Source organism: Centropristis striata, chromosome 2 (assembly GCF_030273125.1).
Source record: "Centropristis striata isolate RG_2023a ecotype Rhode Island chromosome 2, C.striata_1.0, whole genome shotgun sequence".
Taxonomy (NCBI): domain Eukaryota; kingdom Metazoa; phylum Chordata; class Actinopteri; order Perciformes; family Serranidae; genus Centropristis; species Centropristis striata.
Genome location: NC_081518.1, coordinates 38,775,230 through 38,802,175, shown reverse-complemented (window position 1 = coordinate 38,802,175; position 26,946 = coordinate 38,775,230). Strand labels below are relative to the sequence as shown.

At 40.3% G+C, this 26,946-nt stretch overlaps 1 protein-coding gene across 1 annotated transcript in view; it reads left to right on the top strand.

Annotated features, from left to right (window-relative positions):
* The window catches only part of LOC131992723 (AT-rich interactive domain-containing protein 3B-like), a 49,368-nt gene that overhangs the window by 21,552 nt on the left and 870 nt on the right, over positions 1 to 26,946 (top strand). The window contains 6 exon segments of the mRNA XM_059358394.1: positions 2,877 to 2,951; positions 3,631 to 3,703; positions 21,586 to 21,769; positions 23,428 to 23,687; positions 26,083 to 26,355; positions 26,701 to 26,793. Of these exon segments, the coding sequence (XP_059214377.1) occupies positions 2,877 to 2,951; positions 3,631 to 3,703; positions 21,586 to 21,769; positions 23,428 to 23,687; positions 26,083 to 26,355; positions 26,701 to 26,793 (958 nt within the window).

Sequence of the window (26,946 nt, the reverse complement as noted above, 5' to 3'; positions counted from 1 at the left end):
TGTATGTTACACATGATCAGTGGGAGTAAAGGTTCTGTAGTCCTCTATCTTTGTGAAACTCTGGTAATTTCACCTTAGAAAAGCAGTTAAAGTGGCAAAGAGGATGGAGCAGGAAGCCAACGTCTGACGCTGACTGGACAGTAATGTTCTGTAATAGTATTAATAATAATAATAATAATACATTTTATTTGTAAAGCACTTTTCATCGTTAAAAGCAATCCCAAGGTGCTACAGAGTACAACAAGATTAAAAACAGGTTTAAAAGCCAAAGCACAGCGATACATTTAAGAAAAGGCTTTTTTAAAGAGAATACTGTCTGTCACTTTAGACCTTTGTTTTTGGTTGATGTCAGGAACACCTTGACCCCTGTGCTCCCATAACATTGTCCCTCTGGGAGACTTTAGTGTATGTGTGTGTTGCCGTGCATATGGTTTGTGTGTAAACATATTTGTGTTTACCTAACAAATCCAAGGCCAGTAACCCAGTAGCTATTACTGGTTCTTTTGTTACTGGTTCTTTTTGATTCTGATGAAATGGGAGCGAACTCTGGTTTGGCTCACAGTAATTCACTTTAGAAAAGAGCCAGAGAGATCTGTTTAAATGATAGTGTGCCTTATCATATTTACTGTGAACTGTGTTTAGTGATTAAAAATGTCTATTAATGTGTCCTCTATCCAGGCACAGAAGCCATGTTGTTGTTTCAAATATTCTAGATTTTGTTGTTTCCACATTTGAGACATTCACACACAGGTTTATCTAGTATTCAGAATGGGTATTAGTATTCTGCACATTTACTTACTTACTTACTTACTTGCATTTACTTACTTATAATAGCATAATTTTGCAGTTTTTCTGGCATCATGTTGGCTAAAATGTTGGTGACAGTCTTATGTGAACAAAAACATGCAAGTCAAACACAACAGGCGATATGGTATGATAAATTGACATAACCTCATAATTTTCTCTGGCTGATAAGTCGATAACATAATTATGGTGACAGGCCTATAGCAGAGTATACTTGTCTTGCTAACAAGCAGAATAATGGAGCTTCCCATGAAGTTTTATGGCTTCTTGTTTGATTACTCTCTGTAAGATTACACAGTGTCGACCTCTGGGCCATTGAATAGGGAACGTCCAGCACGTATTAAAGGTGCCGAATGCAAAGTTTTTTACATGCATGAGTAAGCATGTGAGATTATACATGGCTACAATCTGAATTATCTCCGGTTATAATCATTTATAATGGTTAAAGGTTAACAGAGGTGGTCAAATTGTGTGCAAAGGTCTATAAGGCCTCCAAATGTACAATACTGTATATTTACCTTCCCATGACGATCCTGTTGTAATCTCTACGCCATACTATAGATAATGTGAGTTGACAACATAATGCATTTTTGATAAGAAATTAGTTTTGCTTGTGGGCTGACTTCTCAGCAGATATCTTGTGTTGAAAATTATTGTGATAAAGTAATAGCTTTTTTGAAAATGGACAGAACTCTCACTCACTAAAAGGTATGGATCTTCTAGTGTGTCTCTAAACATTTGAACATTGGACTTCAAATATTAGTTTTTCCATAGTGGACATGTAGCATTTTGGAGCTAAACTCATCAGTCATTTCTATTAGTTAAGGAGGGAAAATGTAACAAAGTCTTCACACGTTTAACTCTACCCTGAAACATACCATTTGCAGTTGATTTGCAAGTTGATGGCTGATGAGTATTTGTTTAGGGAGCATGAATGTTGACAACCGTTACACGTATAGAGAGTGAGAGGGTGAAAATGACTTGCTCTCAGGGGCCTTGACAACCTTTGCCCTCCTGGCTCTCGTTTCAGGCCTTGTAATTGCCACTGACCAATGGGCTCCCGTTTGAAACTAGACCCTGGGCTGCAGCTATTAACGTCCCCCTCCAAACGGATCTTGTTTTGATTCCTGATGCTTTTATAGGTTTTGTCTTTAGGAGACATTCCTGGTCGGCACATACCGTGCACCCCTTTCTGCCCCTATTTTCCTTCCTTCCCGTCTTGTGGGGCCATTGCCCCCCCTCCCTACACTCACAAACATACACACAGCCATGATCTTTGCAAATGTGTGTGTGCGTTAGGGCTACTGACCAACACACCCTCCCCTGGCCCCTCCTGACAGCCAGCTACACTCCATGAACTTGGCCACCCGTCACAGCTGCGTTAAGATTGAAGGATGGGGGGCCCTTGTATCCAGCTGGGTCGGAAGACATGGGTGGGGGCAGGGCAGGCCCAGATGCAGATGGTTTAGGTCAAATGGAGATGTTTGAGGATGAAGGGGGAGGGGACACAGGAGCTCAGGGGCACAATAACTTCAGAGGTTACTCCTCCAACCCCTGGAAAAATGCACTCATGGAGTTTGAGTATATATTAGTTTTCATGTGTTTTTGTTGCAGAATGTTGGTCATTGTTGTAATTAGCTCAGAGTTTACCCGTTCTTTTTAGCCCGACATGAACTTTTTGACCAACAGTCAATGTCAACCGAATGGGATCTTTGCACTTAGAAATCAAATTAAAACATTAACAAAATGTTAAAGTTCAAAGCCCATTCTTAAGAATTACAAATGTGCAACTACATTAGTGGTGGAACAAGGCAATGTCCCTGGTTCTATTTCAAACTACCTTTGCTGCATGAAATACGTTTCTCTCTCTGCCCCATGTTTCCTGTTTCTATCTAGCTGCTACAATTGAATAAAGATAAAATACTAAAGAAATTATCTTGAGAATAGATAATTGTATTACTTTAGAAAGACTCACCACCAGACTAGTGCAGACTGGATCCTCTCTGTAAGTGTTTGTAACCACTTTGTTTGTTTTTTCTGACCGTATCTGTGTTTTCTCTTGGCTGTTGTAGAATGGCAATGCAGGCTGGGCAGATGAGGCGGACAGTAGCAGAGGAAGAGGAGAGGCCTCCAGAGACTTTGCTAAGGTAAGCATTTACAGACTATGATCAGCAAGTGGCTTTAGTAATTGAGCAACCAAAGAGCTTTCGCACCATCTACACAATGTTAATTCTTTAAAAAAGTCACACTAGTGGAAATTGTGAATAGATTATTCCTTTGAAACATTCTCCAAATTTAGATCTCTAAATATATGTTGATGGCCCTGAAACTCCAAGACCACCACTCCAAGAATCTCCAGATGCATTTCATGTTGCCTCATCTCTTCTGTTAAAAGTTGTTCTTGAGTTAGGGTGCACTGGTAACTCACTTGATAGAGCCAAAGAAGTAAATGTGGAGATGAAATATATACAAAAGCTTAATCCTTGCTGCAGCAGTCCTTGCTGTCTCCGCTTCCCTGTCTGTATATCCACTATCTAGTAAAGGCATAAAAAGCAAAAAATATATATTTGAAAAGAGAGTTTTTATAATAAAAGGTGGTTCTCTTCTTCACGCTGGACCAAAATGGAAAAAAATAGACTGCATTCAAAACTGCATCATAAACTGGGCTGAACAGCCAGACTGCTATTTCCTGTGGCAATTTGAACATGGTTGTGACTAAAGCAGTGACAGACATACAGCAAGAACTTCAGGTGACTGTTGGCGACATGCAGTTAACTGACAAGTTGGTCCACCATGGTCCTAATAAGCTTCTGTTGTCTCTTTCAGTTATATGAATTGGACAGTGACCCTAAAAGAAAGGAGTTTTTGGATGACTTGTTCACCTTCATGCAGAAAAGAGGTAAGAGTGCCCTCCAGAATTCACATTATATCAACCAGCAGCTGCTTCTTGACTTCATTATCTGAAGCATTGATTTGCTTTTACTTTTGTCAAATCCAAGTGGTTTGGCATTCACTTAAAAATCTGATTGGGATTCACGTGAGTTCCAAATAAATACTCAAAGTAAATGAATGTGCTTTCTAAAAACATTTTTCTATTTACTTCATACATTACAAACATTTCAGTTTGAAAATTTAGTTATATGGTTTCAGGCTTGATATCCAGTAGACAGCCCAATATACATTTTACTTTAAAAAAAAAAAAGAAAACATTAAGTTTTTTGAAGTCATATTGAAACACTTCTGCTTTATACATTTCTGTTGAGTGTTGCCACAAATGTGACCTTGTTCTGAGAATTTTGCTCTCTCTGCCTATGTGGAAAAAGCAAATACCACCTGACTTCCATTTCTTAAGAGTCATTTCCTGTGTCAGTGTGAGGAGGGGTGGCTGTCTTTTTTTTTTTACAGACCATCTGGAATTTCACTATAGATTGATCGGGGTTATGCCTACAGCACAACTGGTCTTACAACTGTTGGAGCCAATAGAAACTAAGCAACAATAGGATGTATATCTCTATATTATTGTTTTTCTTCTTTGGTGTTAGACATACATTTGCTTGTCCATGGTTTTCAAGTGTGCTATGTCACCTATCAACTAAAAAAAACATGCTGTAACTCTCACTAGCTAAGAAATCCTTTACTAATTCCCCTCCCCAGAGTAAATGCTTTAAGAGGTCAGCAGGTGAGATCTGCCCCTGTTGATCCTGTGGTTCTGCAGTGTGAGAGCCAAGCGGATCTGGCAATAGTCTGACTTATTTAGTTGGCCAACAGCCGGGGAGGCTCAGCTGACCGCGTGCTGCTTTGACACTGCCTGCGAGACCCCTCTGACCAGGGCAGTTAATGCACTTAGGCTTCTATCAGACAAATCTGTTGCCAAGCAAGTTACATGACTTGAGCAATACCTCCCAAGGTGAATCACAATGTTATTACAGTGGTGCATACTTTACATTATGTTTTGGCAGGCTATGATGGGTGATGATGGTCCGTGAGCATGTGTGTGGTTTATACTTCATTATGTTTTGTCACAGGCTATGATTGGTGATACAATATGTAGGCAAGTGTGTTATGTGATGCATAGTTTGTTTTGTCAGACTGTGACAAATGATGATGGTGTGTAAAATTGCGTACATGGGTCCGTGTGCATGGACATGCATGTTGGCGAGCTCACATTCACGAGAGAAGCTGCTTCTGAGTGTCTGGTCTGGTCTTAACACTCGGGGGTCTTGTTTGGATGGTGATGAATTAAGCCGAGAGCCAGAGAGAGGGAGGGACAGGATCTGTCAGGGCCCTGTTAGCATCTCTGTCCAGTGGCAGACGCTGGGAGTGGTTCGCTGACCCTTTACTCACGCTGGTCAGACGGAGAAATCCATCAAGCTGACTTAAATGCCATCTGACAGCAGATAACTGGCTGATTACAGTGCGCCGTGTCACATTATTTCCACTAAATGTGCATTTACTTAGGATAGGAAAAAATAGGTTAACTTAAAGGTGAAAACAAGCCTGTCTTTCTTTAAATTGTCCCATTGATGTGTTTTGAGCCAAACAAATGTGGAATAAAATATGTAATTGATTGTGGAATAAAATATGTGATTGATTAGAGAGAGACATAAGCTTATAAAGCACCCCACTTCAAAACAAAAACAACCAGATTAAATTATAACAATTTGAAAACTCATGTTATTTACAGTTTGTTTAACTTGTTTAGCTGAATTAAATTTCCAGAGTGAATTATAAAGAGTGCAACTGGAATCCACTTGCACGGATCACGTTCCTGTATCATTGGCAGTACATGTGAGAGAATGCAAGGGTCAATGGCTGACAACACTTGTAACAAATATTACTGTGTCTCCAGAGTGCTCATCTATAATAGACAAGTGTGAGTCAAAGGAAAAAGAATATGGTGACAAATAGAAGAAGGTTTTTTTTTATTTGAGTGTTTTCAATTGAGGGAAGTGAAAGGGCATCGGAAAAAATAACTGGAAAGGTGAAAATTAAACTGCCATGTCTCCGTTGTGCTTCAAATATGAATGCAATATATGACAGGGGTGTTGCTATTGACATTAGATGTGTCCATTGCGCAGGAGGGAAGGGTATAATTTCAGCTGCTCTAGAGTGAGTCTCTCAGCCCTCCCTTAAGAGTGGAGACACTTGGCTGACCTCTGCTGTCTCTCAAACCACAATCCTAATCACAGGGAACAAATTGCTTGGTTGCATTGCTGTTAGTGCCAAGAGTATAAGAGATGAAGAGCAAGCCTTGCTAAGCTCTTGTTAATGGCACCCTCTAATTACTGTGTGTCTACTCCTCCTTCCATTTCACTTGATAGATATAGGGTTAAGATTATTGCACTCCTTTTTTTAAGATGGAAGAGTTTTAAAGCCTTTTTGGTTAAATGTCACTTTGTGTAACACGTGGAAATAACAGCCTCTTCATTTGACTGACCTCACAAGCAGAATGCTTAAAAATACCACCTCATTTAGTGAAGCAGATTGGTTTGAGAGAGACAAATGGTGAAGTGATTTTCCCACCTCATCGTGGGGCCTCCAGGCCTTGAGAGGAAAGCAACAGCGGAAGGAAAACTTACGAGGGATTCCCATTTCCTGCCTCTGCGCTTAAAAACAGGCACGTGTGTGTGCGTGAGTGTTAATGGTTGAGGAATTTTAGCAGCTGTCCTAAAGTCTGTCTGTGTGTAAAGGGGCCCATTGATGGGCTCTGCATCACAAAATTGGCAGAAGACACGCATACAAATCCTCTCCACCTTTACAGCCTTGGCTCTTATGTCTTTGCAGACTTCCTTCACTTTCACCATTGATCTCCATACTATTTGTTGCTCCCTTATAAAAGAAGAAGCTCAGCTTTGTTCTACTAGACAGCTGACATTCACTGCAGATAGAGACACAGCTAATGGCCTGACATGTAAATGTAATGTAAATGCACCAAGGCTGCTCATGCTGGAAGAGTGTGGGTGGAGGGTATTAGCCTTCATGAGGAACGCAGACATCACTGTTCATCATATCCATTACAGGTTTTGCTGTTTCACGCCCACTGGGAGTGCAGAGAAAAGGTTTGACGCCATTAACCACCTCAAAGGTTTCGATTAAGCAGATGGGTGAATGTTTGTTTTGGCTTGACACCCGGCCACTTTCACATTTGGGATGGGGGTTTGGGGGCAGGAGGTGAGGTTGTGAAGAGGTAATCGAGGGGGGAGCAGTGAGTGAGGCTGCGGGAGCTACGGGTGTGCAATAAAGAAAAAAAAAGAGGAAGAAAATAAAAGAGTAATGCAGCCAACTGCCTGTCAGCGCTGTCCACTTGAGATGATTAATGGCCACAGGCTGTGATGGACAGAGCCAGAGAGAGAGGCTCCTGTTCAGTGAAATCACCAGTCGAGAACGGAGGGGGTGACGGGGTAAAGACAAGTGTTTTAGCTCCTTCTGCTCCAGTATGAAAAACCCCACACGTCGCGTCAGCAGAGGCTAGATCCATCCCAGTGTGACACTCTTAATGGGAAGTGTAGATTCAGCTTAAGAGGGACCACATGGTGTTCTATCGCTGCTTCAGAGTTATTTTAGGAGAAAATCCCTCCGCAGTAGATTAAGGTCTGTTTAATAAAGTAGAAAGCTGGACTTGTCTGTGCCGTTCAAATATAGTGGTCTTGATGGGGTTGGAGGAAGATGTACAGAATTAGAGGAAGGAGTTGGAGGGAACAAGAGTAGATAATGATTATAATGGAGATGTGTCGTGTAGCTGCAGCTCCACAGTGAAACCTACTGACAGTGGCTCTGGTTTGTCTGTTACAACAAATCTCCACTGTGGCTGCCAATAATGTTTTCAGGGGCCTTATATTAAAGTAGCCCAATTTTTTGTTTTGTCAAAATTGAGCAAGTCCATATTTTAGTCTAATTTTTTTCCTTCAAATCTTATTTTCCTTTACTGAAAAAACAACAACAATAACAACAACACATACCGTTTCTAAAAGATGAAAAGGTCAGACCTAGGGCTGGGCGATATGCCCAAAACCATCTACCTCCATATTTGTAATTGCATATTTCATTATATATATCACAATATAACATTGGCTACGTTCACATGCATATTCAGAGTAATCAGATTGAGACTGTAATTTGATTAAACTACAGTGGGTATTCCCACTAGCAGGACTGGAACACTGAAGCTGGATGAATGAAGAGAAACATGACAATTAAAATAGCTCATCTTCTGCCAGTTCTTTACATTTGAAGAAAATACATTTTATGTCCTGGTTAAGCTGGATTTTTTTTCTGGTGTGGGAAGAATGGCCTCCCAGCAGGACATTAGAGGAAGTTCCCTAACTGTAACCCTGAGACCGAGAGCTCTGTCCACACCAATTACACCATGAATGGGCTCTGGGGGATCCATGTATGCATTATATTACTCCCCCGGTCAGCCTCACACTGGTCCTCGTAACAGGCGGGCCCTCTGTACAAACACCGCACTACAATAGGAACATTCTCTGGCTCTTTGATACGGCCTCATTTTCCTTTAGTTAACACCCCACAACTTCTGGAAAGTGGCAGCACCTGGTTGGTTTAACAATAAAAACACTGGGTATTGTGAGCACATTCGACCATTTTAGATAGCGTTTCAATGCGGGTGAAATGAATTTCATTTGAGATCCACTTTTTGAACTGCTAGGTATTACACAAATAACAGTTTTCATCTGCAATTCGGTAATCAACTTATTTCATCTACTTTCTACATTCTGGCTCATTAAAGAAGCAATTCACAAAGTGGATGCCGTTTTTGAGACGCAAGAAGCATGTTTTACTTAGAGTGCCCCAATAAAATGTTGTTAGGAAATGACATTTTGTCCTCTCTTGTCTTTCTTTCTGTCTCCATCCCTTCCTCCTCCTTTGCCCCCACCCCATTCTCCTTCCCCCTCTGTTTATTGTGCTACAGTTACAACCACTGAAACTTGATAACACCATGGGGGATAGGGGCGGAGGGCCGCTCTGTGGCCGACTCGGTGAGGCCGACTCGGTGAGGCCGGGGGGGAGGAGGGGTTGGATTAAGGGGCCTCCTGTCCTACACGGAATGATTAATGATCTCCCAAAAAGTGGGGGCCAACCTTTTTGATAGGGCAACGCTGACGGACAGCAGACGAGGGAGTGACCATCGCGTGTCTGTATGTGTGAAAGGGGAGAAAAGAAAGGCTAAAGAGGGCAGACAGGGAAACCACAGTAGAAGACGAGGGTGACAGAGGTGAGGTTAAGGGAGGTATTGGCCAGCTTGTGTAGGAACGAGGCCCTGCTCTTTCATTTCCCTTTGAAAGCACTTTGTCAGTGGGCTGAAACTGACCAAACTCACCAACCAGACAGAAAGATAATCAGGCAAAAGGGTGGGGACCCAAATGATACACAGAATCCAACCACTGCTTTTTAATCACTACACCAAGACAGACTCCAAAAGAAGAGGCAAAACTATTCTTAATGGACACATCCTCCCCTGCATTTTTGATCAAAGATTTTGTGGTTTCCGTGTTGATATATATGTAAGGGCTGAGATTATCTTTGCCTTTGGTAGGCTCCACCCGTTGGCTGGCAAATTACAGCCCAACCTTCAGGGAGCCAGGACGTCTACGGTGGTGATGTTCTTCTCTTCCTTCAAAACAAAAGGAAATAGTAGTTTTCCTGATGTTTTTGTGTCTGGGGTGTGTAGGGAGATGTTAGATTAGAATCTTTAGACTTTTTATTTTTTGTTTGTTTGTTTCTTACAAACCAAGACTACTCTTTGTGTCTCTTTCCTTTCTCCGTCTCTCCATCCCAACCCCCAATCCGCACTGCCTCCCTGTTATTTCCTCTGTCATTTAGCCGGGCTTTTCCACAGCCGTGGATTGCCACTGTGCTGTCCATCTTTAATTACGACCATACTGTACAGGGATTTGAGTCTCTAAGCTGCAGAGCTGGGAGATTCTTAATCACCATGCTCATAAGTAACTGAGCAGGGAACAGGACGAGTGCAGGCCTCAAGCAGATTCATGCTTCCCAGCGAGGTCATCGGTCAGGGTAAAAATAACACTGGCTCCTCAGATCCATGCATCCTTGTTTTGGCTTCAGTGGAATACATTTGCCTCTTTATGAAGATGATATTACAACACCAAGAAAGTAAAATGTGGCTGAAACTGAAGCAATGTGTTCATAAAGGAACTTTTAAGGTATGAGAAACAACAACTAATGATATTAAAGAATGATGGACATATGCTAGATCTTAGTACGTTTGGGTAAATACAGCATTAAAAGCCACATTATAATAAACTTACTGAATTCCACACAGTTTTGTGGCGCTTTTTGCTCCTATCACAAATTCCTCACTGCCTCTTTATGTACGTCCTGGCAAAAATAAAAACAGCACAATCATGGCTAGAAGTAGCCATGTAGACTTTTTTTTGCAGTATAACATAGTTTTAATGCCAGAAATCTGGAGATAAAAAACACAAGTTAAATGTCTTTGATAATTTATTTTACAAAAATTTGAATCAAATCAAACTTGTATACAACACTTAAGTGCTCTTAAGTGTTACCAATATTGGCAAATTCTCATGCGACACAGAATTTTATGTTTTTAAATGATCAGGTAAGTGCTGATGTTGATAAAATCCCTATTTTAAGCTTGGATTTGGTCGCACAAAATTTGTTGAGGGTAATTTCTGTTTCTACAGTTTCAGGCTATGATAAATGATGTTGGATTCAGAGGTTTTGTTACGCCTATAAAATCTACTTTATTTGGAAATACAGTTTCCTTTACATGATTTGTGTGTTTCAATTTACCTTAATGTTAAACTTTATTTCACTTTTTTTTGGCGGGTGGGGGCTTTGTTAAGCTGTTCCCACATGAAGCCCTCCTGTGATGAACAAATTTCCCAAACTTCTGCTATCTCTGCATATCTGCGTGTCTTGCCTTTCCATCTGTGTCCTGTGTGTGCTCTTAAAGCAATGTTTCCTGGCCTCCACACCCCTGTGATGGATGGTATGAAACACATTACAGCCCCCAGAGGAGCCCTACACCAGTACAATAGCCGTTGAGCTCACTTCCAGTGCAGCTCTGCAGCAGTGTTGCATAAGCCACACAGTAACGGAGATGTGAGTGCAAAGGGGCCTAATGGAAAACAAGACGCTTGATTTGCGGGAAGAAATGGACACGAGATACACAGCTGCAAATGTTAAAGCCTCATTGTTGATGGCATTTCAGTTGATGTGGTTTGTTGTTTTGGATACATTATTAGATACTGGTAATGGTTAGTTAACACATTATGGTAGATGACACTGCAGAGATTAGTTTTCATCTTCTGCAACCAGACTTAAAACTTGAATTTTCATGTTGTAGCAATCAGTAAGCCACTACCCCTTTCCTATTGTTTCATTCTGTTGCGTGACCTGGGGTGCTTAAAAAGAAGTAAAAATCTTAATGTTTTAAAATGAAACAATTATTATACATGTTTATTGTCTCCTGGCGTCTCACACCACGCCCTTCAAATCTTTACTCCGGAAATTAGCAAGCATTAGCGTTATCAAAAATACCATTAAAGATTGCTGTAGATATAAATTCATTCTGTAGACTATATTTTTTGGGAAAATGCATTTACAGTTACAATTTAGATATGATAATAAAAGCATAGAGAATTTTGAAATTCTTGGTTAACGTACTTTCTAAGTGCTTGAATTTTACTCCTAATCAGCTGTGTGAACCCTGAAAATGTAGTACTTAGCACCCTCCCTTCTTTACTAAGAAGTGTTTTTTTTTACACAGACTATTGTTTGCAATGTAGGGACTAAAGCACATTCTGCTGTGACCTCATTTGAAGTCAATCTGCATTAAGACCATCAGCTGAATCCTTGAAAGGTAAATGTATGACCCACTGTCATGGATTCCAAAAGCCAAAAGTAATTAGCATTGATGGCAGTTGAAATTTCCAAGATGAGTGCACAACCCCCCAACAACCTCTTCGCCTGTTTCAACATATCCTTCGGCTTATAGCAGCTGATGTCTCCCGTATTGATCAGTGGTGCTGGGCCCCAAATGGGACCCGTCAGCTGATGGCTTTATCTGTCAATCCGGGTGTCCATTGATTGAAGCAGTTAGCTGTGTTATAAAGCTTGCTAGAAAGGAGAGGGACACCCTCAATGTTGCACCTGCCAGTGAAGACATCACTGCCACCTACTTACGGTTTAAACCAGCAGAACCCAGCGTCACCAGTGAACTGTCACTAGTGTTGGCTACAGTGTCACTGAAGAGATAGTGTAGTTCCTGTTTTTTCTCTTTTCACTTGTATTTTTTTCATGGCCTTTCTCTTCCTTACATTGTTTCTCTCTTGCATGGTCTATTAACTCTTATTCTTTCTACTGGGTCTAAATATTGCTCTTACCCTTGTTGTCTGTCTCTCAGATCTCTCAGATTTGTTTTACCTGAGTTTCAAGCTACTCAAGCGGAAAAGGTTGACCTCTGCAGCTTTGTCGCAAGAATCTACAGTTGATGACAAAGCCCCTCCCTCTATTATGCGTACAACATACCTTTGTCATGTTGCTGTGACATATACATTCTTGACATTTCTACAAAGATCAAAGATGGCTGTTTACAAGGCCAAGCTATTGGGTTGCTTTTTTTCTCACTTCATCTTCCAGTAAGATGTAAATATAGTGCAGAGGTCATCCACTGTATTTGACCAAGCTGTTAAGTTTTAAATTGTGACTCAAGAATACATTTACTCACGGATAAAATCTGGTGCTGCAATTATTTTTAAATGTAATATGTAGTCTTTGATATTTGATGTATTAAAAAAAGAAGACATTCGTAGGCATGTTTTTTGTACTCAATCTTAAAAATATTCAAATGTAGTTGAGAGTATAGTTATTTAAATCTTCGTGCTTTTTCTTGAGTAATTCAGCTTGTGGATAGAAAACAACTTTTATTGACCGTTTTTCCTAACTGACTGTAACTCACAATACAGGCCTGTATCATCAGTGTTTATAACCACTGTATATGTCAACAGAGGTTTACCTCCCCCCACTGAAAATGTCGTAGCTGTCATCTGGTGTTCGCCCTTGTATCCAAAGCTTGCTCATAAATATTTTTTTGCCTAGAGATATTATTAGTCCAATCACAATTACAGCTTGTGTTTCAAAGCTGGTTCAGACAAGTAGGGCAGATGAACTTCAGATGGAGGAGTGAGATAATGAAGGTTGCATTTAAACAATGTTGTAAAACTGGGTAAATTTAACACTTGAGTGCAAATCAAAGTATGTCTGTAGCACAGACTATTGCAAACGTCTTTGAGCAGAAATTTCTGTTCATTTTGTTAACTTTACACACATTAGTATTTGTGTTCCAAAAAGTATTTTAACATTTTTTTAGGTCTTTCGACAGCAGTAGCAATAAAACATGTGCACCAAAACCAAGCCCTACCAGAATTGTGCAACAAGGGTGAAGAAATGTTGTTCACACAGTAAATGCATGGCTCATGCATGACCAATAAAACAGGTTTAGGTGGTTGCTATGGTTCGAGTGTAGGCGTACAGCCTTCAATGCTGAAGACATGCAGTTATTTGAAAAAAAATAAAAAAACATTTTTAAAGGTCAAGCAATGTCAAATCAATTCCTAATAGTAGGTCTGTATAATGCAATAGATATTTTATTATCAGATTCATTAATCATAAAATGAGTGTGCAGAATGCTGGCCTCACAATAACGGACTCAAAGCACTGGCCTCTGACTAGTACATTGCAAATTCATCAGCCACCTGCACAATTTCACTGGTCAACTCGATGTTAATGGAAGACAAACATTCCCAGATAGTGAATGGTTAACTTCAAATATGGCTGCTGGTTGGAGTAACTAAACTTGTATTGCTTGCATTATTTTATTTGTTGAAGAGTCTTTTGGGGCTTTCTGTGAATCCACATCTTTTTCGTGGAAAGTGACCCTTTTTTTTGTTCATATGAACAGACGTCTTGGGAGAAGAAACTAAAATTTCCCTATGTAGCATACACCCACCTAGGGTTGGGTAATATGATGATATATATATTTTTTTAAAAGAAGAAGAAGATGTATATTGTACATATTCTTCGATATATAGGTTTTCTATCACATTGTTGAAAGATAAGGGGCTGAACCGCCTTGCGGAAATATTTGTGTCGTTTGAAGAACAGTTTATGTCCCGATCATTGCATATGAGAAGCTGAAGTTACCAGAAAATATACCTAATCATAAAATATTTTATCTAGATATGAAATTACCTGTATAGGGATAGAAGATTTTTTCCATATTGCCCAGCATTACACCTGCCAGTCTCTATTTCTGAGAACCTTCATAAATTGTAAGACTAGTCAGCCTGAATAATCATGCAGCATAAGAGACATCCGTCCGTCCGTCCATTCATCCATCTCTCTGTCAGCTCCATATCAGCCGGTGTTGATTGGGGTCCAGTCAGTTGATCTGCTGGGTCTCTGGGGATTGAAGGGACTTGGGTTACAGTTGCAGAGGCCATCTCACTTTTCGCGCCATCCAACCTTTTCAATCCCCCTCCCCCTCTATTTCACCAGGTGACCCATCTTCATGACCCATGGAGAAGGAGTCATGTTTCTTTCTCTCTTTTTTTTCTCTCACTCTCTTTCTTTCAGTTCGTCTCTAATTCATTTCAAAGATGCTTCACTGTCAGAAGATTAAGGCGGGACATAACAGTAACAGTACTTTAGACATCATGGACTGTGCCAGGCTTGTCAGTGCAGAGATTTACTGCCAAATTGCACTTGACAAACTTCTAATCGTGTAATTCAAGTTCTAATAGTGTAATTATTTGTAGTCTGACAGCCTCCCTGGTGTGTGAACAGCAGCACCCAGTGAGATTTACAGCTTCTGGCTGTTGTTTGGAGCCTCGCCAGTTTTGTGATGTTTTACATCACAGGCTGAAGCAGTTAACAGTGCACAGAAGACGGCTCCTTTAATATACTGGCGCGTCTGCACACTGTAATAATTCTTACAGAGAAGCTACTCTCACTGTTTCTTGAGTAAATATAGTTTCAAGTGACTTATCCATCATTGAATGTTTGCTTTCTTTTCCCCTCTTAGTATTTGTTCTTTTTGTTGGGACGGAAGGAGACCTGGAAGGAAGAGAAGGTGTTAGCAGTATTTGATATTTTCCAATTGTGAAGATTCTAGTCAATGTAGGGCTACAACATGAAATGAGAGATATAGGATATATGGCTGCTTTCATCTCTCATTTCTGTAGATGGAAACACGTGGCTTCTCTGGACCCTATGTGTCTTTTATTTTTGAGTTTAACAAAGGCATGCAGGCCTGTGCTCTTTGTGTTCCTTATCATCACAGTTAAGCACAGTTGGTAGAAGATAAGCCATTATTTCTTTCTATTTCCTGTCTTGTCTGCCTTCTTTTGTCTCTCTGCCTTTCTGCCTCTGTCAATTCACATTATTTGCACTTTATTGGCATGACAGGAATGACACCTACGCAGCCAACGGTATGGAGCATATCGACCCTCAATACTGTAATATAGACTTTATTAGACAGCCGTCACTATGTTTCTATCTCTCTGTCTGTATCAGCTGTGGCTTCATGCCTAGAATAGCGATGTATCTATAGTGTAACGTTACATTTAACTTCCCTTATGTGGAGGGTACATATCTTAACACTTGATATGAATTGGTCCGTCATGCGAGTGGTGGCTCTGCCTGGACTAAAGATAGCAAATTCCATACACTCAAGGCTTTTTTACCTTTTATGTCCCTGGCCATGCATTAAAAATAAAACAAACATGCCCCAGCAGAGCAGGGTCCTGACAATATGCTTCCCTGACATACGAACATATAAACTAAACAGCCAGGGGGCTGCCCGACATAAAGTAAACACTTAGCATGTGGAGTCCAGACACTTGTCTCTCCTGTCAGTGTCTCTCTGTCCCATGTTTATAAAGGGTTTGGGCTGTTCTATATTGACACAATTCATGAATTGGAAGTGTGGATGAAAAGCACCAAGGCTGTTGGAAATTCCAGCAATGATACTTGGTGCAGTTTTTGCCAGCTTAAATAAAAACAGAATAAGTGTATATATTTACATACATTTTTCAGAGTTTGAACATTATATCTTGTGTTTGTACTGTATTCAGTTGAATGTAGGCTGAAAATCATTTGGCAAATCATTGCATTCTGTTTTGGGATTTTTATTTGTACTTGTTTGAATGTGCAATATGTAATTTTCTGCCACGAGAGCTCTTTCAGTCAAAACAATAGCAAAAGACGGTGCAAAGCTATCGGTGCAGTCAGTATCTCTGGATTATGATTCCTTCAGTGTTCGTCATTCAGAATGTTTTTTTACCGGGAGCTACATTATACACGGTCGCCTATAAAGTTGGAATTATTTTGTTTTCAGACACAATCTTCTGTTAATTGTTGAATATGTTTGGAAGAGATTCATTAATAAAGTTTTGTGAAGTTATACAGTTTATCTGTCAAGTATGCATCACATTGTCACAATCATTTCATGCAAAGAGGTAAAAAATATTTTATTCCAACTTTATGGGCGACCATGTACATGGAGGTCTCCTCCTCACCTAAACAAATTGACCTTGTAAAACACTCAATAAAGCCATTTCACATTGAAAATCTGTGTTTCTCTGCTCGTTGGCGAGGGGCTGCTAGAAGAGCTGCTGCTAACGTTTGCTCAGCTTGCCTCTCTGATAACTTTTTGTTCGATAACTACAATCCTTTATCCGGTTAAAATATAGAGTTAAAAAAAAAAAAAGAAGAAGAATGTGGCTTAAAACTGAGTGAACATACTATTTAACGTTTCTTACTAACAGTTAGTCCAATAGGCAAAATGAATATACCTAAAATGAACTTAGGAAGTGAATGGAGTGAGACGTAGTGCTGGAGGGGTCTTATCTGCTGTGTGGTGGATGAGTTGGGGGGAGGAAGGTGTGGGTGGGTGGGTGCTCTGAAAGGACTCAGACACTGCCATGAGGCCAGCGGCTGTTTGTGTTGGCTGACACCTTCCTTACAGCAGTAATCCAGTCTTTCTCCAGCTGGCTAGTTACGCCACCTCCCCCCTTCTTTCTTCCCATCCTTCCATCCATCCATCCTTCCCTCCTAAAGGCAGCAAAAAATGTCTCTTTCTTTATGCTGCATCTCCGTGTCTCCCTCTCCTTTTCTTTGTCTGAATTCATCTGTGGAAGTTAGTGAAACCTCACACCAGCCAATGCTCATTCAGTAAAAAATTCATTTCCTGTGTGTTGTCCGCTGGAAGGCTGTCGCTCTGTCACTTAATTATTTAAAAAATGCCCATCATGTGAAGTCAGCGATATGTAATTTACCACTACTGGCGCCAGGGGCACCCGATTGATTTATTATAGAGGCCCTTTAATGTGAACAGCTGTTTCCTACTAAATATAGGTCAGGGGTCAGATCAAATGACCTTGTTCCCTTTCTGTTCTCCCATTGAGATAGAAAGCTGGATGTGAGGTGGGAAATGTTAATGTTTGATTCTGATGGACAGTCTGTCTCTGTCTGTCACACTCTGTTTGCTATTGCTCAATGCATGGGGTCAGTAAGTGATTATAACAAATTATATATGGTATCTGATCAATGGTTCCAGCCTCAGAAAGGCTGTTTACTTGATTCCATGTTTAACTTCATGATGGAGTTTGCGTAACTGTGTTTTATTACAGTGTTGTGTTAAATGAAGGAGTGTCGCAATTTCCATTCTGAATCGAAAATTGATTGAAATGAGTTTTCAATTTCAACTATTTAAATCAAAAGTAGGATTGTTTAAATAAAAAAAAATTGAACGTATGGCCTCACTGTGATACCTTCTAGAAAAAAATGGCTGCTATATATAGTGTATGTAGCATATCTTTTTTAAAGAAGAATTTAAAAATGTAAATGAGAGTTGTCAGGGCATAGAACCAATGCTGATCTTTATGAATCAATACTTTATAGTCTAACAATGGCATAGCTGCCAGTGCTGGAAAAAAAGGTTTAAATAGAAAATTGAATCCTCACATTAAAAACAAAATTGTCTCATTGAATTGTGGATTTGGTGAATTGTTAGACCCCTAGTTATTATACACATTTTTGCTCCTGTAGTGTAAATGATTTCTACTCTGCTGTGAGATTATCTCAGGTGTTACCTAAAATAATTAATAATTTATCTACACAAAATATCAGGTACCACCTAATATCAAACACTCTCTAAAAGTATTGTCCTTAAAAGGCCTACATTTGTCAAAGCCCTTTTTTCCCTTCTGTCTGGCCCTCTATCTATACGCCTTATCATTTGAAGTCTAGCCGTTTGAAGACTAGCCGTGTCGCTCTTCTGTTCACTGTGGAAGTCGGAGGAAGGACTTAGGGAGTGGTTCAGGGGCCCTCAGCCGCGGCACTTCCCACCAGAGCGACCTCTGACCCCTTGTGCCATTAATCACTAGGCTCCTGATGGCCCTGTCCCTCGGGGAAAATCAGTCCGGGGCAAAGGATGATGGGAGGTGAAGCCTGCAGCCAATTACAGATTGGCTCAGAGCAGCCGAGTGGACAAATCAGGGCTGTACAGAGAGATGAAATACCCAATAGTTGCCTACTTGAGGCCCACATGGCCTAATGGCATGAAGTCTCTTAACATTGCTGATCATGGTGTCTCTACTCTTCGCTAAAGAAAAATGAGCGATAACGCTGAAGAAGGGACAATTATAAAAGTCTAATAAAGTGCATGTTGAAGGCCCTGTGAGGCAGAGGAGTTGTGCTGCTGCGATCAAAAGAAATGTTTTGGACTGGTCTAATTAAGCCTGTTAGAGCTAAATGTCTCCAGGGTTGGAAACGGAGCAGATGTGGGACACCAAAGGCAGACTTTCAAATTAGGGAACTCTGTGGCTAACTGCCCAAGTGTTGCTAATGTGATTTTTGGTCAATTACGGTATTATCAAAGGTGCTTTCCCAGCGCTTTCATATGTGCTCGAGCCACGTTGAAATGTGAAACCTGGCTGATGTCAAGTGTTGACTAATTAATGCTGTTTTGGGTTTCAAAACTGCCTCTGGTACACTTAAGATATATAGATGGCTCATTAGTTTCCTCTCACAATCACATGGCCAAAATGCTCTCCCATCTGAAATGTGTCCTATCTGTTTTTTGTTTTTCTCATGTGTTTATCTGCTTTGAAAGTACTTCCTTGTAAAAACATTACATCTGCCCTGATTTGACAGCAGGCACTGATAAAGGGTTGAATAAAAGCATAGGCATGAATTAAAGCTGAACTAACTGCTGGCCTGTCACTATGGGGCCAGTACTGTTGTGTCTCATTTGTTGTGCTCTCATTGTTCACGTCCAGGCCAGTATGAAAACATGGCTTCCTGCTGACCTGCAGTTTAATTCACACATCAATAACCCCTGGCTGATCTCTGACCCCTCTAGTTGTACTAATTGTTTGATGCAGGATTGATGTCCAACGCTGCATTAAATAACTGACAAGGCGCTGGCAGCAAAGCATTCCTGGTGCTTTGACGCGCTGCGTGTTCTGGAAATGTGGCTACTGCCCAGAGATAAAGTGGATGGTCTGCCACCTACATTTAGTTTACCATGCCACCTCAGAATAAAGTTGCTCTTTTTTTTAGTCTGAAAGGAACCTTTTTAAATTTTATTGTGCAGTTGCCTTTTATACTATTACATTACCGGCTTATTCATTTTTACACAAATTTATGTTCTACTATATAAATTGTTGCAACTGATTTGAAAAAGTTATTTCACTATATGTTTGAATTTAATTCTGAAATTCAACCATTTGAAAATAGCGAACACCTCCTGTTAGAAGCAAATATTTGTTTGGAAGGATTATGGTTAATTTGACTTATTGGATAATTAAATGTGAATACAGACCTGAGGTTAAATAAAAACCTGCTAGATAATTGCTCTGTACGTAGGTAAGCTAATCCAAATGATCTGTAAGGAAGCTGGCAACCTAACAAAGGCCATCTTGTTTTGCTAATTGTTAATTGGCTCTGGAGATAAGATGTCTTTTTTCCCAGAACAGTATTTTCTGCAGCTTTAACAGACCAAACAATATTAACCCCATACACTATGCTGTGGTGCTATTGTTATGGTCATTTTAAAGATGAAAGGAGCTCTTATAAGCAGCATCGGAGGGCTTTATATTTATTGTTTCCTGACATAAACCAGAACCATCTAATACAATCAAATATTAGATTTTTTATCTATTTATTTGCAGTGATGATGTATTGGATTACATTCAATTTTACAGGTGTCAACTGTTTCCATCGGAAATATGCATTCCTGTTTTTCTGCTCTTTATGGGTTATCCTGGTTGTCTATAATCGTGTAATTTTTAAAAATCTCAAATCTCCCCCGCCCATGTTTGTAATTTGTAGGCATGTACAATACACAATCACACAATTTTTTTACACTTTTTTTTGACACCTTTGCCTTGAACCCCTAAAAACTTTATCGAATTTTGCTTTGAAATTAGTCAATATTAAAAGAACCACTGGTTCATGACAGCATATTTTACAGGTTATAACTCTCTCTCTCTCTGCCCATACCTTGTCTTCTAAAAATATCTGCAATATTAGGGGTCAAACTTTCTGAGTATTTTTTAATGAACACAACACCTTTAATTTAAAACCCCCACAATATTAAGTAGTGCACTTAACAGGTCAGAGCCATAGTGGACCGACAGTGCTGCTACACCTTCCTGATCTTCGCATTATGTAGCTCCATGTGTTCACGTAGTCCCCTTGCACATGGCTTAAAGACATGTTGCTAACTTAAGAAAATGAACCAGGGCTAATCTTCATGGCCTGATCACACTGCTATTTTACAAAGTCATTAATGAGTCTGATTCCAGGTTAAGAGCAGCCTGTGGAGGGGCTGAAGGATTGCCTGGCATTAACTGTGAGGGCAAATCTGTGCGACTCCCCTGTGATGTGTCCAGCAGCACTAACAGCAGAGGGGTGTGGATTTACTCAGTACAATCCTCTAAATGAGCTTCATTATACTGGCCTATCCAGGAGCCCCCCACCCACCGCTGCCCATGGATTAGCAGGTCGTCACAATCCTCAGTCCCCTCCTCCCGCTTCATGCTTACACTGTTGCATTGCACTTTTTGATTCTGTTGCATACGGCGAACCACCCCCTCCTCCCTGTGCGTTATCCACCCCCCCTCCTCCCCACACGCTCCCTGCAAGCCTCACTGCAGATAAGCTGTTGACAAGATTAATGCATCTGTATCAAAAGTCTAGAGCCGCTTTGCTTTGTGTGGTTTGGGAATCCCCTTTTCCAGGTCAAGCCAGATTGCCTTAACTGGGCTAATATGTTTTCAAGCCAGATTTAACAGGCGTGCAGGCAACAGGCCTGACACCATCGTTCTACCAGCATCTTGACTGCATTGGAATCAGTATCTAGAGGTCTAAAATTATTCTGGGTGTTTCTGTGTTGTTTGATGGATGAATTGATGTATACTTTTGAATTCATCCTGCTTTGTAATTTTCACTGTAGCACCTTTAAATGTATTTTCTGTGTTAGGTGCCAATATGTCTCAGCAGGGATGCACACAAGAGAAATTGTCGGCATTAAGGGTTCCATTCCCTGTGGGATTACCCATGTTAAAAATGCATGTGATACACAAATGCACTTTGAAATACAGTCATCCACCATAAAGCATCCATTGTGCTTCACTAAGCTATTCCGATTCAGATGTATGATTCATACCGTATTGATTTATTTTATGGTTTTCCTCTTCTCCACAGGAACCCCAGTCAATCGTATCCCCATCATGGCCAAGCAGGTCCTGGATCTGTATATGCTGTACAAGCTGGTGACAGAAAAGGGAGGCCTGGTGGAGGTTATCAACAAGAAGATCTGGAGAGAAATCACAAAGGGACTCAACCTTCCTACCTCCATCACCAGTGCTGCTTTCACCCTGCGCACACAGTAAGTCTTTGCATCTGTGTCACAAAACAACCCATGAATGCATTGCACATGTTATGTAAACTGTAATTAAATTTACTGTAACGAAATAAACGAATCTCAAGTGTGTGGCTTCTCAGCTGAAAACAAGCACCTTCCTTATTCCATAAATAAGGAAGATTTTTGTGTGTGTCGATTTGAGTTTGGATGTCAATATTAATCCTTGCCTGTGTGTTTATACACATGCGGGTTTGTTTCCTCAACCAGGCCACCTTCCCTCTTCACATTCAATCCCTCCGTCCATTACATCACACATAGCACCCATTGATTCCCATAGATTTATTGATGTGATTTGGGTCAGAGTTCACAATGACTAAGGTGGGGTTTGACTGACAGATTGCACGCCAAACCGCGACAGAAACGCTTGTGCTGTCTCAATAAAAATTCTTCAGTAGCTGTAACACCTTTCTATCTTGTCCATGAGCAGGGTGCCCTAATGAACCTTTATGTATTTTTAATGTTGGTGGGCTGTTGTGTAGCATTGCTCCGTTAGCCCTATGTAATGGACGCTGCTCTTAGCTTCTTATTGATCTGCTATTTCACCGTTATGCGGTCAGCATGCACAACAATGTATGTTCATTTTACCGAATGCTCTTATGGGATGAAGAAAATACCAGAGCCGTGACTGTGCTTACTTGTAGAGCCCCTGTGATGTCATCTGAGTGTACTCAACATGCAAAACATGCTATTGCACAATTGTCAGACCAGGTGTCATTGAATCATGTGCTGATACATGCCCTTAAGGTTGTTGTCAGCTTTCCGGAATAACATGATTTTGTATGACATTTCTATAATCACTGTGAGGGATAAGAGAAACACAGTTAAAACAGCTAGATTTCTGACTTCAGACAGGGACAGAATTAATGTGATAGAAGTGCCAGGATAAAATGAAAAAAGGATACTTCATCGCAGCATTTTTTTTAATGGAAAAACTCAATCCAACCACTGATTGAAACGTGCAAACTAAAAATGGATAATGTATAGTAGCCTTTACTAGCTAAAAAAATCTGTTCCTACTCCTCAATTGGTTGTCTATGTATTTGCACCACAAGGACAAACTGATCTCTCGCTAAAAAAACAAAAAAATAAAGACATTATCATCCTTTTAAAATAAGATGTCCTTGGTGTACAGATACAGTTGAGAAGGGGAGAAAATACTTAACATATTGGCTAAATGACTAGTTTTACAGCAGTACATGTGAACTCTTTCTCTGATTTCCAGCAATCGAGGGGGTGGGGGGGCATTCAGAAAGACATGAATTCAACGAAATAAACAACAGAAGAGGTTCATTCTAAAACTAAATAATCAGTTTAACAATTAACTAGTGTTTTTTGGGGGGGTTTTTTTTCAATTTAGTTTCTGGCCAGCTGGGAAAAAACAACAGAGATTACTGTTTGTGGACTAAAACTGACAGCCAGTATAATGTGCTTATGTAGTTTATTTAAAGTATTTAAAATTAGCCAGTATTGTGTCAAAACAGCATAAAAACTTTGGTTTGGTTGTGTTTATGTTTTTGAGAGGGATTAAGCCACTGTGTCCCAATGGCAAGGCTAATACTGGCCATGTGAATGCTTTTGTGTTGATCTGATGTATTGCTTTGTTTGTGTGTTTTTCTTTTAAGGTACATGAAATATCTTTACCCGTATGAGTGCGAGAGGAAAGGCCTCAGCTCCCCAGGTGAGCTCCAGGCCGCCATTGACAGCAACCGACGCGAGGGTCGTCGTCCGAGCTACAGCAGCAGCCTCTTCCGCTTCTCTCCCTCTCCCAGCACAGCTCCCCACATCCTCTCACCTCCCAAGATGCACCTTTCAGCTCTGGGTGCAGCAGCCTCAGGGGCCCTCAATGGCCTGCAGGCCTCACCAGGACACTCTCTGAAGAAAGGTAGGAAACATACAGTTGACAATATACTGTATATATATTATAGAGACTTTTAGCAGCTTGAATAAAAACCTCTAGGGACAGTAACCTTATTACTTTGACAAGTTTTATATCACTAAGTATAAAATCTATTTTTCAAATAAATCACAAAGCTTCATACCAGCTTAAAGAGGATGTTGAGGCTTCGTACAAAATCTTAATTTTAACCATTATAAAGTTTAGGAAAAAAACTAAATTGTAATCCGAACTCCTTAAAAATGCTTGATTTTCAACATAAACTGGTGTTTCTTCTACAAAATCGTTTATTTTAGTTTTTGAAATATTTGTAATTAAACAATCCTATAAATATCCCAGGAGTTGATGACCTGAGCTAGCTAGCAGCTAAATATGTCATGTTGATCCCATACTCTGGAAATTAGCAAGCTTCAAATAACCCTGATCAAAAAATACAATCAAAGTTAAACAGGAGGTAAAATGTGTCATTATACATTCTTTTCAACAATTTTGGAACAATTTTGGTATGGGGCTGTTGGGGCTTGAAAGGTGCTTGATACTTACCCCTAAAAAAGCTGTACGAACCCGATGGGTAATCTTTATTCCATAAATTCCATGTAAGAAAATAAGTTCAAGGTGTGTGGGGGTTACCTTTTAAAACAAACCAAAACAGGCAGCTCTCAGATATACATGTGTGTAACTGTGGAGGGGGAGGAGGCTGTAGCTAGAATAAAACAAGCATATATGTTCAGAAACCCCCTCTCTGGATCTATGAAATCTATATTAAACTGGGTAAATGTTTACTACAGAGGGTAGCCTCTCTGTACTGGTTGGATTGAACTAGAGGCTTCCAGTTACATGTCCTTAGACTTTGAAGTACTTATAGGTAAATACTGCCCTCTGTTGCAAAATAGAAAAACTACATCTTGTCATAGCAATGGATAAACACATGAATGAAACGGTACTTACAGATACATCTTAAAGATTTAAGGAGCTTTTTCATTATCATCATGGTTACAAAGCATTTAAAAGTCATTTACATGACAACTCAAGCATGCTCTTCTTTCTTGTCGTGTGTGTGTGTGTGTGTGTGTGTGTGTGTGTGTGTGTGTGTGTGTGTGTGTGTGTGTGTGTGTGTGTGTGTGTGTGTGTGTGTGTGTGTGTGTGTGTGTGTGTGTGTGTGTGTGTGTGTGTGTGTGTGTGTGTGTGTGTGTGTGTGTGTGTGTGTGTGTGTGTGTGTTGGTATGACAGCGTGCGAATGCAGGAATGTTAGAATGTGAGTGTGCGGTTGCATTTGCATATTATATTTGCGCAACAAGTCACGTTTCTTCCCTCCACTGGATCCTGCCATAGGTGTGTGTGTGTGTCTGTTTGAGCATTTTCAGTGTTTTTGTATGAGCGTGTGTGTGTAGTCCATCCAGGTGTTTAAGTCTATGTGTGGACCACTTTTGCCCCGGGCTGCTGAGAGCCCTCACCTTTACTACTGATTAATAACATGGTTCCCACGCTGGGGGGGACACTTTATGAACTTTGAAGCTCTCAGTCCACATCAATAGGATCCTGTTGATAACTGTCATTACCCCGCTGTCTTATCTGATGTCACTTTGACTTGGCTGGAATGTGACTTTGCTGCGGACCCTGACAGTATCCACGGTTTGACTAGTGCAATGCACTGTATTTTACCTGTCAACCTCTTTATGGGGTCAGATAGGAAGACATGTGGTCTGAATGTCACGCTCACTAATGCTGCATAACTGCTTTGCATGCTCAAACCAGCTCTGTTTTGTTTTTATTTAAATTAATAGTTTTGAATCTTATGTCATTTCTCAAACACACAAGTATAGCTAATTATTATGCAGAATGCTGTCATAGGACAGGTGCATGGTCAGATAATGAATCACAATCTTTCTTTTGGAAAACACCTGGCAAATTGCAGATTTATTGTCTTTTTCTGACACCTGGTAGAATTCCCAGACTGGTGGAGCCATTTTAGCGGCACATGGAGACATCGTCTCGCATCTCATCTGATTGGCTCTAAGCAACCTTTGTAGAGACCACCAATCAAACTATTTAGAGCAAATATTGGCAGATAACAATGGGTGCTTAATAGATAAAAACACCATCCAAAATAAGTACAATTATGTAAATGTAGCCTTGGAGTCTCAACATACAGGCCTTTTGAAGTATTTAATGATTTGTACCCATCCATTTTTAATACTCCCGTTTCCTATTCAGCATTGCACAGGCTGGACCCTCCAAGCTCACGTTGGGCAAGAAGGCTGACATAGACAAACATTTGCATTCTGCTACTTTACATTCCTGAATTTATTTTCAGTCCATGTAGATGGACTAATGGGTCCATAAAAAATCATAAAAATAACTCTCCCATTTTTCTCTCTTCCAGATGACCTGACCCCCTCCATCATGGCAGCGAGACCCTCCATGGCGCTTGCCCTGGGTCACCAGCAGGTTGCAGGTTTGGCAAGAGCCGCCACACTGGAGCAGCTGAGAGAAAAGCTGGAGACCGGAGGAGGAGAGGGGCCAGAGAGGAAGATGGCCCGTCTGGCAGAAGAGCAGCAACGCCTGATGCAGCAGGCTTTCCAACACAACCTGCTGGCCATGGCTTCCCAAATGCCCATGAACCTGCGTCTGGGAGCCCCCACCATCACCACCAGAGGTCAGTGCGACCAGTGTTTGTCAAATACGATAAGAACCCTGAAATAATGAATTAACTTTAGTGTTTCCATTGAGGAAAAGATTAACTTGGTGTTAGACAAGTTTTTCTTTTCAAGGTTGACATTTTGTTTTAAAAATGTCAATGTTGAAGTTCTACGAAACCTTCATTACACACAGATATAAAATGCCAAATAATTTATTTCAAATTGGTAGCAATTTAACAGCAGAGTATTTCTAAGCACAGTATTTCTGGATGATCACATCTAAATGTACTAATGTAGAATTTTGAGCGAATATATATGTCACATGAATTTAGTAAAAATAAAAAATAAATTTTTTTCCCCAGAAGAAAAGCAGCAGGACATGTCTCTGAGCATCTCAACCAATGGAAATGCCAGCATCACTGTCTCAGTGGAAGTCAATGGCACAATGTACTCAGGTTTGTATGGTTTATAATATTCATTGATAAATAGTAGGGCTGTCAAATCATCATGATTTTAATACTTTAATTGAATGTCAGCTCTGATGATAAAAAAAATCCTTAACTTTACCCTTGTAGTGATCATGGCACCATGTTTATGTAATGCTGTCT